The sequence below is a fragment of the Melospiza georgiana genome, chromosome 12 (assembly GCF_028018845.1).
Source record: "Melospiza georgiana isolate bMelGeo1 chromosome 12, bMelGeo1.pri, whole genome shotgun sequence".
Lineage (NCBI taxonomy): Eukaryota > Metazoa > Chordata > Aves > Passeriformes > Passerellidae > Melospiza > Melospiza georgiana.
Window position 1 is genome coordinate 3831233 of NC_080441.1, and position 17686 is coordinate 3848918.

The 17686-nt window shown below is 41.3% G+C and overlaps 1 protein-coding gene across 6 annotated transcripts in view; it reads right to left on the bottom strand.

The window, feature by feature from the left end:
* Positions 1 to 3228: 3228 nt before the first annotated feature.
* DACH2 (dachshund family transcription factor 2) overlaps positions 3229 to 17686 on the bottom strand; it is a 235752-nt gene continuing 221294 nt past the window's right edge. For 2 of the 6 annotated variants that reach the window (XM_058032807.1, XM_058032805.1), the window contains exons 8-12: positions 16895 to 17040; positions 16239 to 16386; positions 14744 to 14887; positions 11665 to 11730; positions 3229 to 4119 (exon numbers count right to left, since the gene is read on the bottom strand). In XM_058032807.1, coding sequence (XP_057888790.1) covers positions 4082 to 4119; positions 11665 to 11730; positions 14744 to 14887; positions 16239 to 16386; positions 16895 to 17040 — 542 coding nt within the window. In that variant the 3' untranslated portion in view covers positions 3229 to 4081. Of the gene's footprint in view, positions 4120 to 11659; positions 11731 to 14743; positions 14888 to 16238; positions 16387 to 16894; positions 17041 to 17686 lie in introns of all 6 variants that reach the window. The other 4 variants (XM_058032804.1, XM_058032802.1, XM_058032808.1 and 1 more) reach the window with 3 other exon arrangements.

Consider the following 17686-nt stretch of genomic DNA (forward strand, 5'->3'; position numbering starts at 1 on the left):
GACATTCAGGTGCCTCATGCAGAGCATTTAAATCAGGCTGTGTCCAGCAAAAACTCTTAATAACCCTAATGTCAGGGGTGTGGGACTGCAACATTCACTGTGAGGGAGCTGTGACACAAACCTTACCATAATCAGGTAACAACTCAGGACTGAGTTTGTCTCCACTGTTTTACTTTGGATTTTCTTGTGAAAAGTAAGTCTGGCCCACTGGGGGCTGAGTGAAGCACACAGTGATTAATTAGAGCTGGATGGATTTTGTATAGCTCAATATGAACATGTCACTTCTCTGGCTGCTCCATCTCCATCTTCCCTCTGACCAGCCAGAATTTATTCCAGAATTCTTGTTCTCTTACCAGGAGCAGCAGGTAAAATTTATTTATTTATATGTACACATAGCAAAACCCTCCCCTTTTCTCACCTTGGAGACAAAAAATTAATAGATGGTGAAAAGGGATCTACTCCTCATTGAATGCACATTTCAGTGTCCTTTCTGAAAGAACTGTGAAAGCATTTTCAAACATGCAAGGCTGAATGTATGGTAAAATAGTTAAACTATTATAAAGCATCCAGTTTTTAAAGTATCACTTATCATAAGAACATTTTAATGTATGGTGCTGTATCTGCTTTCACAGTTTTGGATTATGTCAACAGAATCACATAATGAAGATGTAGTAAAATCTTACTGCATTTGTAACAGAAACTCAGAAAAATGGGAGTTTTTATTTTAAAAAATGAGCTCCAAAGAGAATTTTCCCCCCTGCCTTAGATGCCCACACCCAAATGTTCATGCAAAGGATGCTCTGTTCCTACAGGAGACCCAAACAGGTCCAGGTCCAAAGGCAAGGGTGGCTGCAGCACCCACAGAAGCTGCAGCATTTGTGCCCTGCTGACACTGAACTGGCTCATTTCAATTGATTCCTTTGATGTACAATAACAAAGCAGCAGCAAATCATTATCCATCCATAATACATCATTATAGAAATACTTTTTTTACTGCCCTTCCATCTCAGCTTCAAATCATCAAAGACACCCTTATTTGCAGACAGAACTGAAGTTCAGATTGTTTGTTACAGTGATTTTACATGTGCTTAAACATTAGCAGGATGCATTAGAAATGATGATAGCACATGGCCAGGCTTAGAAAAGCCCCTCTTTAAATTCCCTGCCCACCCCAGCAAGGGCAGCAGGGCCAGCGGATGCTGCAGGGAAGGTGGAAATGCCTCCATCAGTGTTGCTGCTGCCAAAGGTTCCAGATCCAAGCCCAGGCTGGGAATTTCCCATGAGTATTCAGGGCTCAGAGCATGCACAGGCACAGGAGGGGTTGTGGAGGTCAGCTGAGGCCACAAAGGAAATTTGTAACAATTCAGGTGAGCCCACATTTTGTCATGTTACTAAAAATAGTCTGTAAATAAATGTATTTACAGGCCACTTCCTTGTGGGCAGCAATTACCTCAAGCAGCATCCAGGTTTTAATGCACAGCCATGCTCTTACTGTGGGCTGCTTCCAATGGAGATGGGGCACTATTGATGCTCTGGGGTTTATGATGGTCTGCATTCCATCCCCTTGCACTCAGCCAAGAGCAAGGATGGCTCCATGGCCACCCCGCAGTCCTGGGGAGGCTCCTGGGGAGCCAGAGCTGGCAGAGGGGCTGTGGGTGCTGCCCCCAAACACGCCCAGCTGAGCTCCCACTGCAGCAGGAGGGGCTCCCCGCGTCCCTCTGCCCCACAGCCAGACAAAAACCACCCCAAAACCCAACCCAAGAGGTGCTGAGGCTGTTCCAGTGAGGAGGAGTGTGGTGGGGAAGGGTGAGCCTTTAAAAGGCTTTAACACCTTCCTTCCACACAAGGTTTGTTCACTGTTAGATGTCATTGCTCACTGCTGACACCCAAACCCTCTTGCTTTGTCAATACTTACCAGGAGTCACCTAGTGAGGACTGAAAACAGAGTCAGTCTCTCCAGTTTATCAGTCTCCTAAATTCATTGGTCAGAATTTTGACATTTAAAACCAATCTGGGATGGGCAGAGCAGGAATTAATCTGTGCTCATCAACCCAGGCTCAGTGATACCTTAAGGAATGTATATCAGCCACTGATGGGGAAAATGCTCAAAAAGCCTTTATGGGGATGAAAGGAAAATGCAAAAATGTTATTTTAAAGACTGAGTTATTTAGTTACATGAAGTCTTTCTAAAATACACAATACTGGATAACTGAGCAAAGATCTCTGTTCAAAATCTGCATTTCACTGCCAGCACTGGGTCAGCCAGAAATGCTGCAGCACCCCAAGGGCTGCTTCAACTCCTTTTAAAAATAAGATTTAGAATAAAGTCCAGCCCTCACTTCAGAAAATCCCACTGGAATTGAAACTAAAATTAATGTAATACCTAAAGGTCCAATTTAAGTTCTGCTGTTGCAATGTTTTATTCACACATGAGCATTTATTAAGAATCAGGAGGACTCACAATTCCTAATGCTCCTGTTTTTTGTATCATTCAACTTTTGATGGTTTGATCAATGGCAGCATGATTAATGCAGTTATTAGAACAGTTGTTATAAAATAATATTGAAAAAACCCCAATTTTTACATTGGAAGAATATTCTGAAAAGTCATTTGATCACCTGTAGAGCAGAGGGCAGCACATTTTCTTGCACGGACACTGGTTAAGGTAAAGATTTCTTTTAGGAACAAATAAAATCAGGTGATTCTATTCTGCAGAGTCTGTTTACAAAAGTCTGCTAATGAGGAAAAAAAGCAGTGTTAAAAGTGAAAGAAATTGTGAACATTCTACATTTAGATGCAGACAGAAGTAAACATAATCACAGGGAATATATTCCCTGTAGATCTATTCAAGGGTCTTTTTTGTTTTTAAGTGACAGTGATTTATATTCAGGGCATGTGTGTGTAAACATGTGTACATAAACAGGAGTTTGCAAGGAAATAAGCACTGTGCCTTTGACCCAGGAATGAAAATAAAGAGGGAACAGGTGATCACCTAATTCCACCTGATTCAAACCAGCTTTCAGTGCCGTGCTTTGAGAAGGGAAGCTTTCAGTTGTTCTCAGTTTTCAAAGTTCAGAATCTGGAGCATACAATAATTAGGAAAATGCTTAATACCAACCCACCCTCTTTATTAAGTCATTTCTTCAAGTATTTTTAATAGTGCAAAATACTGGTTTGCATTAGTACAGTTACTATGGGAATTCACAGTCCAAAAAAAATCTTAAAAGATTTCCAAAGTCAAACAAAAAACTTTTTAATACTGTATTTTTAGCAAGAACATTTTTAACAAAGAATGTGTACTTTAACTTAATATGGTACAACAGAGAAACCATACTTAAAAGTTTCCATTATCTAACACTCTACTGCATATTCATTTTTCCATCTTAAAAGACCAAAAGCCAAGCTGAACTGAGCATTAAAAAAAAAAGCATCAATTATAATCCTCATATTACATCAGCTATTAGGGTTTAGCTCACACTTTTGAATCGGTCATCTAATGAAAGGACAATTTTTACATCGTTCTTTTAAAAAATGTACACACATTTCTTTTTAAAACGTAATATATATCGAGTATCTGCTTCAGTAAACAAAGCTTAATTTATAAACACAATCGAAACAGCTCCATGTTGAACAGTTTCAGTGATAAACTGGACTTGTATGATGTACAGCCAGTGAGGACCATTGTGGCTTAAAATCATTGTGCCATTGCTATTCAGTAATAGCCACCTCCTAAGGAAAAAAAAAAAAAGTTCTTTTTTGGGGCAGGGTGGGGAGGGGAAATAATTGATGTATGTGCTTAAAAATACTAAAACTCCTTTCTATCTCCAGGGACCTAAAAATGATCTGTTGTGACAGGCTTGGTTTGGTATGGTAAGCTTGTAAAAAGTCTCAGTATTTCTTAATACGGCAGTTTTCAATGCAGCAAGAGTAAATTGCTTGAAATTGTCCTTCAAGTTTCATGCTACAAATCCTGTTCCTCACACAGTACTGAAGGCATCAAAGGTTGGAAGGGACATTTCTCAGGAACTATATAGTCTTCAAATAGTGGTCATTATACATTTCTCAGCAATAGGTGGTTCCTTCAGTACATGATGGTCGGCTTGATGTATGTTCTGTTTTCTGGAGGGAAACAAAAAAGAAGGAAAAAGTCAATTATACAGTTGAACATTTTATAATTAACTGACACTTGGGTGGCTTCTTTACTTGGTTGTGGATTTTTTTTTTCCTCAAGCCAAATGAGCAGATCTAAAAGTGATATAAACTAAACTGTCCATCACATGATCAGGTTTTGTGTAGGAAAAGGAGGCAATGGGTCACAACACCTGGCCAAGCCCCCAAGGAAGGACAAAGACCCACCAGCACTTGCCCAGGTGTTTGCCAGCAATGGCTCAGGACAGGTTGCAAACACTCTGATTTGGATTTTCTTCCTTTAAGGCATTTTTTTAATCAAGCAGTCCCTTTCTCCCAAAGGCAGCTCGTGTTGGATTGCTGCCCCCCGGGACAGACCCAGGGACAAGGCACCAACTCTACCACACACCCTGCACAAAACCTGCCAGGGAACAGGGCGTTAAAACTGCACTGCTTCCACAAAATGTAAATCAGGATCTGTTCTTGGAAAACTGTTCTTTCATTCAGAAACCACCACATTTCTCTTAAAATTCTATTTCTTTATTTAGAGAACGAAGCAGAAAAGCACTTCATAAAAATATTCCTAGTTATAGTACCTATCAACTGTGATTTTTCACATTAAGCAACTTAAAGCCCAGAGAAAAAATAAATATTGAAATGCCCACAGAAACTGAAGCTAACAAGAATCCATATTCCTGCTCATTATACAATGAATCATGAATCCACCCAGCTAAATCTGCAAGAACTGATCTGGAAGATGATAGCAAAATGATAATATGGAGCAGCATTTTGTATAATGTTGACATCTCTCCCATTACTGTTTTACATACGCCAATACCGAGCACTCCTAAGGAAAGAACAAGTATTGACCTGCAGACTGACACTGATCCTTGGAGCAATCTCCAAGTTTGCCACATTTCAATTTCAAAATGCATTTCAGCTATAATATGAGTGATTTATCATTTAGCAGTAGCTGTCAAAGTAACCTCCTAGATAAAACAAAAACATCTGGAACCATAAACAGAGGAGAGCAGTAGCTGAATTTTAATCCAAATCCGACATGTTCACTTCATTAGGAACAGGAAACAGCTAATTAGTAATTGAATGTTTTGTGGTTTTAAGGAGGCTCAGACTCTCCAAACTGAGATGATTTAATACGTATTTTGGATGTAAGCACAAATAAAGATCACAAGAGCCAGGGACATAACAACTCCAGAGGGATGTTTGGGAGCCTCCAAAGAAAGAACTAAAATTAGTTTCAGGCCATTGGCTGATGAAAATTCTTGTTTTAAACCTGGTGGGGAATTACTAAAGCCTGGGGGGGTTCAGCAGAAATGCAAGGATTGAGCACTGTGGGGTTTGTTTGTGGTTTGGGGTTTTGTTTTTCCTTTTTCTCATGATCATTAGGAAGCTGCACATGGCTTCTTCCCTAGTGGAGGCTGTTCTTTAGGTTCTTATTAAATTTTAAGTATTATTTTTTAAATTTTAAGCATTATTTTTTAAATTAAGGTAAGGTGAGGACATTGAGGGTACTGTGGGCTGACTAAACTTTGGAACAGGTTTCCATATTTCCTTCCAATCCCCTTTATTTCTCAAGGAAAGTTCAATGGAAGTATCTGGAATACCTGTAAGAGAGAAAAGTAAATGCCACAGCTCAAGCCCAGTGCAGCCACCCAGGAGAGATCACTGATCAGTGAACAGAAAGTGCATAGTTAAATATTTCCTTTTTATAACACCCTCAATTATTCTCCAGAAATTAAAATACTTTTTTTGTTGCTGTGCAATAAACTGAATTTCATGGCATTAACCACGTCACACAGCAATCACCTCTGAGGAATTAACGTGCTGGGAGCAGCTGTGCCCCCACTTACACAGGAAAGACAATGTGATGTTGTCAAATTAATCTTTTCTGGAGAATATTCACCATCTCCTCAGTGCAGCTGACTGCAAGCTACAGACCATTTTATAGCACTTTACTGTATTATATAGCAAAGATTTGAATAAATCTGTGTGCAATAAATGTATTCTTTTATCAGGTTTATCCCTTAATCAAATATTCATTTATGTGGGCTTCATTCTATTAAAAAACGAAATTATACAAAGGTGAGCAAAAGCGTAGATTTACAGTAGTTTAAAGCCTAATCTCATTCTCTAGGGGTAATACTGACAATATAAAAACTGTATAAATGATATTCCCTAACACTAAATATGCTTATGAGCCCCCTGTGCATGTTACACTGCTTTACAGCCTACAGAGCAATGCATGACTGGCTTAATAAGCAAGACATTTAGAAAGGAGGTTTTTTTTTCCCCTTCACAATGTATAAGACAAGTAAAGATCTCTGAGTTTCTTGGTGAGCCAGAGTCTGTGTTAATAACTGGAATTTTCCCTCAGGACAGAATTCTCTTCCCTGAGTTGTTAGCCCAGGGTAGGTGCAGCTCTTGCACTCCTTTTAGCCACAATATCATCATTTATCTTTTTCTTCCAAGGGTTTAATGGATGCATAAAGAACAAATCCAAAGGCAATAATCATCATCTCCATATTTATTCACATTTAATTTTTTTCCCAGCTTATTCCACATCTCTGGATCCTTTGTAAGATCTGTTTTAAATCAGGAATTTAGCTTTATTTCCCTAAACTACTTTAAAACAAAACAAGTGTCCAACTGCACAGGAGATGAGCTCCCCACCCTTCCCAGGCTGGGTAAACAGCACCTCAGTTAGATCAGAGCCAAGCTCAGCTTTGGAGGAAGCAACACATGGGAAATGCAATGCTGTAACAATAAATTAACTTGCAAAGCTGGGGCTAATTGGTTTGAACCAGTGTCTTACTTCGTACAAAGAAAAAAATCAGACAAAACCAGTTTGCTTTTCCAACAGATCACATCCCCCAGAAAATTCCTCTTTCCCTACAGAAGTGATGCCTGCCTGGAAGGGGAATGAATCCAGGCCCTGCTTGTGGGTAAGGACCAGAGCAATGACCAAAACTCACCAAAGGATGCCTTCACTACCAGAAAAAGAAGATGGATCTGGGCTGATCATTCAGCTGAATGACAAGTAAAAATTACTTTGCCTGCTTATTGGTTGTCCAGCAAAACTTCTCTTTTACCTGCAAATATCCTTCAAACTGAGCAGTGAGAGAGCAGGGCACAGCTCTCTCTTGACCCAGGAAGAACATGGTCAATAAATGGTCCTGTGAGCAGCAGTACCAACAAAGGTTGGTTTGCTTTCATCTCTCCCACTTTCCTGTGGCCTCTCTCCACCCTGCAGAGGTGCAGATATGATATCAGAGGTGCCCCCTCTGATAACTCGAGCTGGCTGAACCCAGGGCATCCCTTGGGATTGGTACCAAAACCTCTCCTTCCTCCCAGCCTGACCCTGCAGGGCTGCTCACCCACAGAGCTGCTGGGTAGGAATTTCTTTTCCTCTTCCTTTGTGTGTCAGGCAGCGGACTTGACCCTGTCATGTATTTCCTCATCCATGTTAAGAGAGTTAAAAAACTTGAACTGAACCCAGGATTTGTAGTGAGTCCCTGCAGAGCCTGTTCCTGGTGAGCCCCTATGGGGCAGCTCTGAGCTGCAGGGGGCCGTGTGGGCATGGAGTGACACTCTGGGAACTGCACAGGAGCTTTGAGAGCTTTTCTGGGAGCTCTGCAATGACACAGCACGAGGAAGGCACCAGGGGTTTAATAACCCACAGCCTCCAGAGCAGGACACGCTCTAGGGAGAGAACACAGCTTGGGCAGGAGGAAGAACAGGCCTAAGACTCAGATAAAGCAGAGCTTGATTTGAGAACTCTGGTTAGATCAGAACACCAATGAACTGAAGTCCAGTCCATGATAGACCCCAAAATATGTTCCAAACTATACCAGTCCTTCATCTTTGACAAGTAAATAAAATGTTATTCACATGTTAGATAAAAATAAAATGTTATTCACAGTAACCCCAGAGTTTTTGTGCCAAATCTCTTCCAGGTTATGTCACAAACAAAAACAGCAGCAGCAGCCCTGGGTCACCCTCCTGTTGCAGGCACAGTGAAGTACATTTTCACCTCAGGAAAACCTGCCTGCCTATGCTGCTGCCTCCTTCCTGAAATTTTATTTTTTGTAAATTGTTGTTATCAAGTATTACTGTAACATCTACTTTTTAAGATTTTAAGCTAACATTGCTTTGCTGATTGTTCCGCTATCCCCTAACAATGAAATATTGTAATACAAAAGTTAACTAAGGTATAAACATGCAAAAGGAGAAGTCTCCCTGCGATCATAAAATGATGTTATTTTCTGTTCAGCAGTTCATGTTACTGCTGTTCATGCTAATTAATTAAAGGAGCTGTTGCTGTAATGTGCAAACAGGGAATCTGAGAAACTGAGAGGGCTTTTAGGTCTCGGAGTGAAGTTAAGTCAATCTGGGCGCGGGCAATCAAATGTAATGAAATCACTTGTCAGTGCTAAGCTTGCAAAAACTGTGAAGTTTGACTAGGGAGTAAAAGGATTATAATTAGATTTCCAATAGGATAATAACTAAATGGCAGAAAGCAGTAAAGAGAAAATATTACTTTGTTAGCTAATGGTGCTGCTGTTCGGTTTTAGTTTTTATCAGCACACTTGTAGTTGTGCTAATTTAATTTGCTTTTATCAGCAAAAATGCACTACTCGAATGGTACTTGAATGTCATTTGCAAAAATCATTGATCTGAAGGTGCACTTAATGACACCCAGTATGTTTATTTTATGTGGAAGGGAGATTGGCTGATAAAATGGTTGATGCACTGTGGTGCTGGCCCAGGAGTGAGTGGTGGAAGGAGGAGCAGGAGGGTGTCTGAGTGCTCATCACCTGCTCTGATCTCCTCTGCCACCTAAAAACCTCCCAGCTCCAGCTCTGAACTACATCTGGGATATGGAGGCATTAGACTGCAAAGTTCAAAAAAGTTTTAAGTCTCATCTGCATGAAATTTCTGTTCAATTAATATACAAAGCAGAGGGAAAATGAGTCAACTAAATGGAAAAGATTTATAATGCAGATCAGAAACGCAGTACATGAACAGCTTGTGTTAATAAAATCATTTTAAGAAATGAGCATAAAATATGATATGACTTAATCACTGTGAAAGGTGGCTGTTGAGTAGTTCTGTAATTTTCCTTTAAACCATCTTAAAGAGATACTGGCAGTGGAACTAATTGAATTTCAAAGGAAAAGCACTGTGTGAATGATAGATTTCTGTCCAGCAGAGCTATTGACAACAGAAAAAGAAAGCTCTGTATTGATGCTAAAGCTTTTTTTTCTGAGCAACTGACAGAGATTTTGGAAGCCTGGAAACAGCTTTGTATCAGGGACATGTGTTTTGCCCCTTCCTCCTCCCAGGGCCCAAAAAACAAAGGCAGCAAATGACAGGGGCAGTGAGGGAGTGTGCTCCAATTGTCAGAGCTGCAGCAGCAATAGGAGCTGTCAGGGACACAAATGGTTATCAAAGGAAAGGGAATAAAAAGTTATTACAGTATCAGCACAAATAAAAATGAAAGAGATGGTGCTACAGGACAGGAACACTTTGAAATCTAAACAAGCTCCACAGAGAGCTCTCCAGAAAGCTTTTTATCAGCTGAGAGTGTTTAGTGACCAAGTGGCTCAGCTCCTCACGGGTCCCCCGAGCAGGATTACCAGCCAGGGGGGTCAGAGCCAGCAGGGCAGAAAAGGGAATGGGAGGGACAGGGACATGGCACAGGGGTGCAGCTCCTGCTGCCCAGGCCATGTCCTGCTCCCACTGAGCCCAGGGACACAAAACAGAGAATATCCAGCTCTCCCCTTGGCCATGATTAATAAAAAAATAAAAACTTCCTGAGCCAAAGCCTCTCATACCTGAAGGGATTATGTAGTTCGGATCAGATTAAAAGGAAAAAAAAAGCCCCAAAAACTCAACTTTGAAATAAAAATGGTAAAAGTCACAAGGCTTTCCTGTGTATTAATAAACTACAGGTAACATAAACTTTTCTTGATTCCTTCAGGCACGTAAATGGTCATTGGAAGTGGCTGTGCATCACTTTCCTCACAGTATTTTTACTCATTTTTGATGTAAAGACACATTTGAGCCAAGTGCCATGGTTTTTCTTCAACTGAAAACTGAAATTACCTTTCTCTTCCTTACCAGAGTCTGCCCAGATGCACCTTTGACTCTCAGAGTTGTCTGAAAGAGCACTGAGCACTCCTCTCAGCAGGTACCATGAACAGATCAGAAATGTAAGAAACATTTTGCTCATCAAATTTAAATACATGTGTCCCAAGTGCTGATCCAATATTTTGACTATTTCTGGCAGCAGCAATTTTCCAATTGCAATATTTAGAGCACAGCTCTCATTACATGTGCACATATATATACACACATATGTCAGATGTATATTATCTGCATTACAATAAAGCTGTGATTCTCCTTCTCTGTCATACAGAGCATATGAATCTAAAATCACAAGAAGAGACAGCAGTAAAAATATTTGAAAGCTTTCCTATAAGGATGGCAGATGGACGACAGATGCATACCAGAGGTATGCAAGTCAAACCTTCCCCAGCTGAAGAGAAGTGCTCAAGTGAGGTTTGTGTCTCTCAGTGCACTGCAGCCCCTCTCCTGTCTGCACAAACTGCCTCAGCACAGGGGATTTCTGCACATCACCATCCCATGAAGCAGAGAAAGGGTGGGACTGCTCTAAGAAGCAGCAGTTCTGTGGAAGAGGCTGCTGTCTGCAGGCTGCCAGCAGAGAACTGAACGGTCTGGAATGAAAATGGCACAGGACTGACGGGAGAAAAATTCTACAAGTTGGACTTTCATCAGAGAATTCCAATGTTCAAATTGCTCAGAACAGATTTTATCACAGGTGACTGTGGATTTTCTGTGCGGCTCAAAGAAGCTTCCACCAGGAATGGGAATATCCCTTGGGAATGTCCCTGTCCCAAAGGAGGATTTCACAACTCCTCACGTCCCAGACCTGCAGCCAGAACTCATTTCTTGCTCTTTGGGAAGCACCCAGGCCATACCTGGAGGTGCTGCACTTACACACAGCCACACAGTGAGGGAAAAGTAGCACCAGACAACTGCCCATAACGTGAACATGGCTCTTCTTTCTCACTTACAGTTCATGCATTTTTTGAAAACATCTGCAAACTTGATAGGTAGGTAAAGACTAGAGGTAAAATATTTCATATGATAAATCATATATAAAACCCCTTTTGAACTAAAGGCATTTGTCTTAGCAGATAAATATCAGTTTTAAAACAAACAGCACCTCTAAATTACTTCAGCTAAATATCACCTCTACTTAATTTCTGAATCTTGTAAAGTTAATTTCTGTTCTTGTACAGTTAATTTCTGATCTTTGCTCTTACAAAGATCAGAATCTTACAAAGATACAGATCTTTCCGTATCAAACAGGAAAACAAACTGAAGCTCTGTAATTTACATTGATCTTAAATCATGAAAACAGATATAAAAACGATTAAACTAATTTTTAATGACAAACACACAAGTGAGGAGCTGTGGTACATACTGCACCTTGCATGGCTGCACTGTCATGTTGGGTTCCGTTGTGTTCTATTTCCATATCCGGGATTCCAGCATCTGAAAGATGGGAGACAAGATTAATGCATTTCCCTTTGCCCCTCTCTCAGGCATCTTTAGAAAAATATTTATAGCAAACTAGGGTGCTCTCCAAGTTAACATGGTCTTGCATAAAACATTTGGTCCTCACAGAATTTTCAGTAGTAAATTGTTTCCAAAATGTGCAAACATTACTGGTCTCACAGTGAATTATTTTTAACGTGCTTCACATTTGTCTGACGATCAGATAATAACCAACACGTGGTAATAATATGTCTGCAAAATCCTCTTGGAGAATGAGGGCATCTGACACATGAAAAATAAAAGTTGAAATTAAACTGTGATAATATTAAACTGCATTGACTCTTGTATATAGCCAAGTACCTCCAAATTACAGAGTTGAAGAATACAGCCAGTGCCAGGCAACAGTTTTGGGGTGTGTGTGTCTCAGTTTGTGTGAGTGCATGTTACAGATAAGAACTGTGCAAATTGCATTTCCAACCTCAGCTCGGGATGTGTGAGCATGTGTTACCACCCAAACCCAAATTACAGCTGTCATATTATGTGAAACATTTCCAGATCTCTGAGAAGAGCTTTCCAAAGAGGACTGTGCTCTTTTTTATTTTTCCCCAAGTTGAGCAGGAGTCTCATGACACTCACTCTGGACCTGTTTAATTTCATGTTGGTGATCCCTGTGTCTGCACAGTCCTTGGGGTGGGGGCAGGGGCTCCAACACCCCAGGGTGTTACAGGAACAGATGCCACGATGCACCTTGTGCCAACAAGGATTAGCATGAAGGGGATGTGATTTGAATCCATGGCACCTCAAATCCTGGAGAAACATCTGCTTCCCTTATCACACAGCCCTTAGAAATTACAGGAAGGAAAAACCCACACCTGAAAGGAAGCTGTGTGTACAGTTTGGGGCTTTTTTTGTGCAAAAGCCTGTTCTGGACATTCTCAAACAGGGAATAACTGCACTGCTGCTTTCACAGATCCCTTCAGCTGAGTGTCAGGATCTGTCACAGAGGTGATGCTCTGCTGGTGACCCTGCAGTAACTGAGCCCTGAGTGAAAGCAGGGCAACCCTGAGAAGTACAATCCTTACAGGACAGCAATAGCTCAGCAATAAATGTGTAAGTGAAATTCATGTCATGTGTGCATATATAGCTCTATAAATGTATATGTGATAAAAAAGCAGTATTTTCACATATACCTTTTTTTTTTCCTTATAAAATTATAAGTGACTGCCACTCTGCAGAGCTTCCCTTACTCAGATTCCTGTTCTGAAGGCAAGTGCAGGGCACTGACCTATCAATATGAAAAGGTTCTTTCTTCTCAAACCCTTCAGAGTACACGTTGTATATACCAAAAATGACAAAGTCATCTGTAACTAATAACAGCATCTGTTAAATGAGACAGACTGTCAAAGTTAAATTAAAAATACTCAGAATAGCCCTTCACATTTTGTTGTCATAAAATTGTACCTGCAATTAAATTGTGGATTAAGATGCTAATGAGCTACCTGATTTGCATGTGCAATCAGATTAGCATGTAAATATCAGCTTCTTGCAGGCACTAACATATATATGACTACCTGAGTGTGCCTGCAAATCAAACTGCTGCAGCCAGGCCCACACTAGCAGCTGTAAAGGTGTGTTAATCACACTGCTGGAACGTTGGTATCCCTGGATTTGTGGCTTCCAGAACTGCTGGGTGCTGCTGGCTGGTGAGTGAGCAGCAGGTGCTTCTCTGCAGTGGCAGCACCCAGGGGAGTGACCTGCAGCACAGCAGGATTTTAGGTTTTTTCTGACTTTCCTCTCAAGGTGCTGGTTCTGTCCATGGGATCCAGTCTGGGTATTTGATCCAGTTGAGGAGTGGAGGTTTTTTGTTGGCTTTGGCCAGCCACTCTACCCAGTCACCGTCCCCACCCCGGTGTGACTGCAGCTGTGAATCCACACCTGGACGCCCCTGGCCACTGCCAGTGCTCCAGGACTGCAGGCAGTCCCTGCTTCCAGGATGTGCAGGGCTCTGAAGAGCAGATGAGAGGAGCCTCTGAGAGATGCTGCTCCCATACTCCCAGAGTTTATGTGCCTTAGTACCCCAGATAAATCCCAGCTCCCATCTCCTGCAGAGCACTGCTGTGCCAGGGCACACACACAGCCCTGCCCTGCCTTTAGACAACAGTGTGGGCAGCTCTCACAGCTGAGAACTCCAGACAAGCCAAATTCATTATTTTTGCTCAGCAGTCAGGCAGCTTTTGCACTCTGCAGTCTCTAGCAGTGCCCAAAGCAGGCAGCACAAATTAACACACCACAGGACACCTGAATGCAGCAGGGACCGAACGTCACTCTGATTCCTGAGCCTCTGCAGAGACTCCAGGTAGGGATGCAAAGAATAAACCTTAGCTGCAGAACCTGAAATTAATTAAATATAAGCTAGGTTCAGTCCTAAATGTTCAAACCAAAGCTCTAAAGTTTGGCCAGAATCATCTTAAGCACAAAAGGCAAATCCTCCTGGTAGCCAGAACTTAATCACTGTTTAGGAGATGAACTGATTTGCTTTTGTTTCACAAGAATATTTGGGAAGTGTTCAAAACCCAGTCAGCTCTGAAAGCTGATACATATTTAACAAACTTAATAGGTCCTGAGGCTGAGCAAACTTCAGCCAAACGGCTTTTGAAATGAAGCTCAGCAGTTCTAAAAATGAATCTGCTGGGAGAGAAGAGTTCACAGAACCTTATAGGAACCAAATTTCACATTGTCTTAGCTGGCACTGTAACAGATTTCTCTGTAATATATTCAGCATTTCTTGTCATCTCTGTAAACTGCTCTGTCTGTTTCTCTAGTTGCAGACTTATTTATTTTTTTTAATTCTCGACCCAGAGCACATAGCCTGAAATAGATTTTTCATTATTTCAGGAAAGAATTGTGGGGGTTTATTCTGAAATTTGCTCTGTGCACCATCTGATTTTTTTTTCCTCACTCAATCAAACATCATTTTAAGCTGACTGTGAAAGGCCAACTAAGACATTACCATTTAACATCCTGAGACCGTCACCTGATGTGGCCTGTTTCAGAGCCTGCTCCACTTGTTCTCTTCTCTTGGATTCAAATTCCAAAGCTTCCTGCAATTTTCTCTTTGCCTTCTTCTCTTTCTTCAAGCGTTTTTGAATTGTGGCTGAAATGTAAATACAGTGTAAGAACGGTTGTCAGGGCTCAATTAATAGATGATGGAGACAGTAAAAAATTAGTTTATGTTCAATATTCAAAGGTGCAGTTCTAGCTCAGGACTCCTACAACAATAAAGATGTGCATGTGGTGGTGACCTACAAGACAACCAATTCTGAGGAGGTGATTATTGGTGAAATTCTCTCACAAGTCAGGAGCTGTCAAAGACTGTGAATGACCTGAAGTTTCTGGTGAGTTATCTGTGATTCAGGAGGGGCACACTGTGCTGTCCTAAGGAGCTCAGTTTTGTTTTACAGAAATACACAGTCCCATCACACATTTCTGGGCATCCACTGCAATTTAACAGCTTCAGCAGGATTTACTGACCCTTCTCAACTCAACTGAGAGGTGCCCTTTGGTGCCTTTAAGTGAGACCTGGCACTGCAGAAAGCTCCACACACCCAATTTCCATTCAAAAAGCACAGGCAGAAAGCCCTTGGTACCTCCACTTTTGGTCTTATCTAGTTTTATCTTTCTGATTTCATGGATGTAATCTAGAAGCAGCTTTTGGCACATGAAGTGCTGTTCCTTTCCTTCAGATGCAGATCTGAATTTTAAAAAGAATTCTAATACTGCCTCCTTTGCAGCAGCACAGCGAGAAATTCAGATTTACCAATTTAATTGCCTATTATTATCAAAAGCTTCTAAGCAGTCATGGTTTTGTCTCAGAAGGCCCCATCTGGGGTGTGCTACTGCACCTCAATCTCCTGATGCAAAAAAAAATAATCTAGGAATATTTGGTTCAGATCTTGCACTTGGGCAGACAATTTCTCACAGCTCTATTTTATTGAGCTGAAGTTCTCTACAAGACCAACTGAGCAGCACTGAAGCTGCAGAAATGTGGGCCAGGGAAGTAATGAAAAAAAAATCACTTAAATACCCAAATTAAAGCCATGTCTTTCTCACAGTAGGACTGATGATGCTTGGAGGATAGCAGCAGAAACAAAAAGAAATTAAAGCTGTCAAATGAAGAAATCAGGCTGGGAATACGTGGGCAGAGTGATGCTGATACACCTGGAAGCCATGGAACTGCCCCAGCTTCCCTCTCAGAACCTGCCAGAACTCTCTGGGGCCAGTTCCCTACAGGTAATAATCCTTCAGCATCTGCTCCTTCTGCTCACAGAAACCTGTGCTTAGCTCTGGTTCAGGGAGATTTGAATCTTTCATTACCAGGGCAGGCCCACTGCTGCCTCACCCCAGTATGAATGTCAGTCAGCTCAGAGCCCTCGACAGCTCCAGCTGGAAATGCCAAAGGGCTCCACATTTCACAGACACCCAAACTCCATTTTTCACTCACTCACCTCTGCTTTGCAGCTCAGCTGTGAGTTGCCTTTCCAAGCTCTCTCGTAGTTCTCGCTCTCTACAAAGCTCCATCTTTAACTCTTTCTTTTCCTGCTGTATCTGCTTTTCCTGGACTCTTGCATTGTCCACAGCCACTTTCAGCAGGCCCTAAAACACACACAGATGCAAGATCTGAAAACCCCATTTTCTTTCAGCAGTGACAAAATTCATCCACTTGTTTCTTTTACACCCTCTAGGAAAACAGAAAGATTAGAAGCAGGAACCTACAGACCTGAAACACAACTGGGTATTGGAAGTAGCTAATGTTGGAGTTATTTATGAGGAATTTTGTGGCATGGAATCATTCAGTACAGCTTTGGTTAATTTGGTTACATACACAGTGCCACATCTCTGCTCACCTCAGTAACTGCAGAGAGCACTGCAGGAATAATGAGAATGGTGAATTTCAAATATTGCCAATTATTAAGTCAAATATACAATGTATGAAACCCTTCCATGACTGGTAAGGCCAGGGAGAGCGGAAACCTAAACATGACATTAATTAAAGAGATGAGAAACTACAAATACAAAATAGTTTCTGAAACTTTTTAAAGAGTGCAAAAGAAACACATGTTATCTATCATGCCATAACCTGGCCCTGTAGAGAAGAATTTACCTGAATGTTGGTTAATAGTGTTTCTACTGATGAAAGACCATCAGCAAAAAGAAATGGCGCCGGAAATCCAGGAGGCAAGGCCTGTCCAGCCAGTTGGACTTTATCTAAGGTTGGTTTCATTATTGGAATGGCAATTTGGACCTCTTCTGTAAAGATAGGTTCAAAAGCAACATCAGAAAGCATTGGAAATATAGGTGACTGTAATTTCTAGCAACTAGCATTTTGTTTATCTGGAAGTCAAAAAAAAAGTGCATTAGTAAAATCAACATTGTTTCAGTCTTTGGGCAGCTGGGACTGTTGCCAAGGCAAGCTGGCAAAATAGTACAGAACAATAATCAATACACTGAGCCTATAACACAGCTGCAATGGAGTACAGACTATTATATCTCAAATTCTACAGAATTATACCACAGAATTATAACAGTATTACGCAGTTCATTAAACCTGAATGACCTGTCTTCATTCTATCATGTTTGCCATTCTGTGATGTGTGTTTTTTGTTGCTATAACCTTGGCAAAATTCTAATCAAGGAATGTATCACATCTCTTTACTTCTTTACCTTTCCCCTTCCCATGCTCAGCAGTAAATAATCTCCACTGAGTCATCCATCCCCTCTGCCAGCACTGCTTGGAACTGGAGCATCTCCTGCAGAGAGCAAACTGGGGCCTGGCAGCTCCCCCTTCACTCCTTGCAAATGCATGGAGTGGGTATAGATCACGCTGTGCACAGACAGCAGAAATGTGTATCCAGAAAGAAACAATGTTAGGAATTGTTTTTTTTCTAGAATCCCT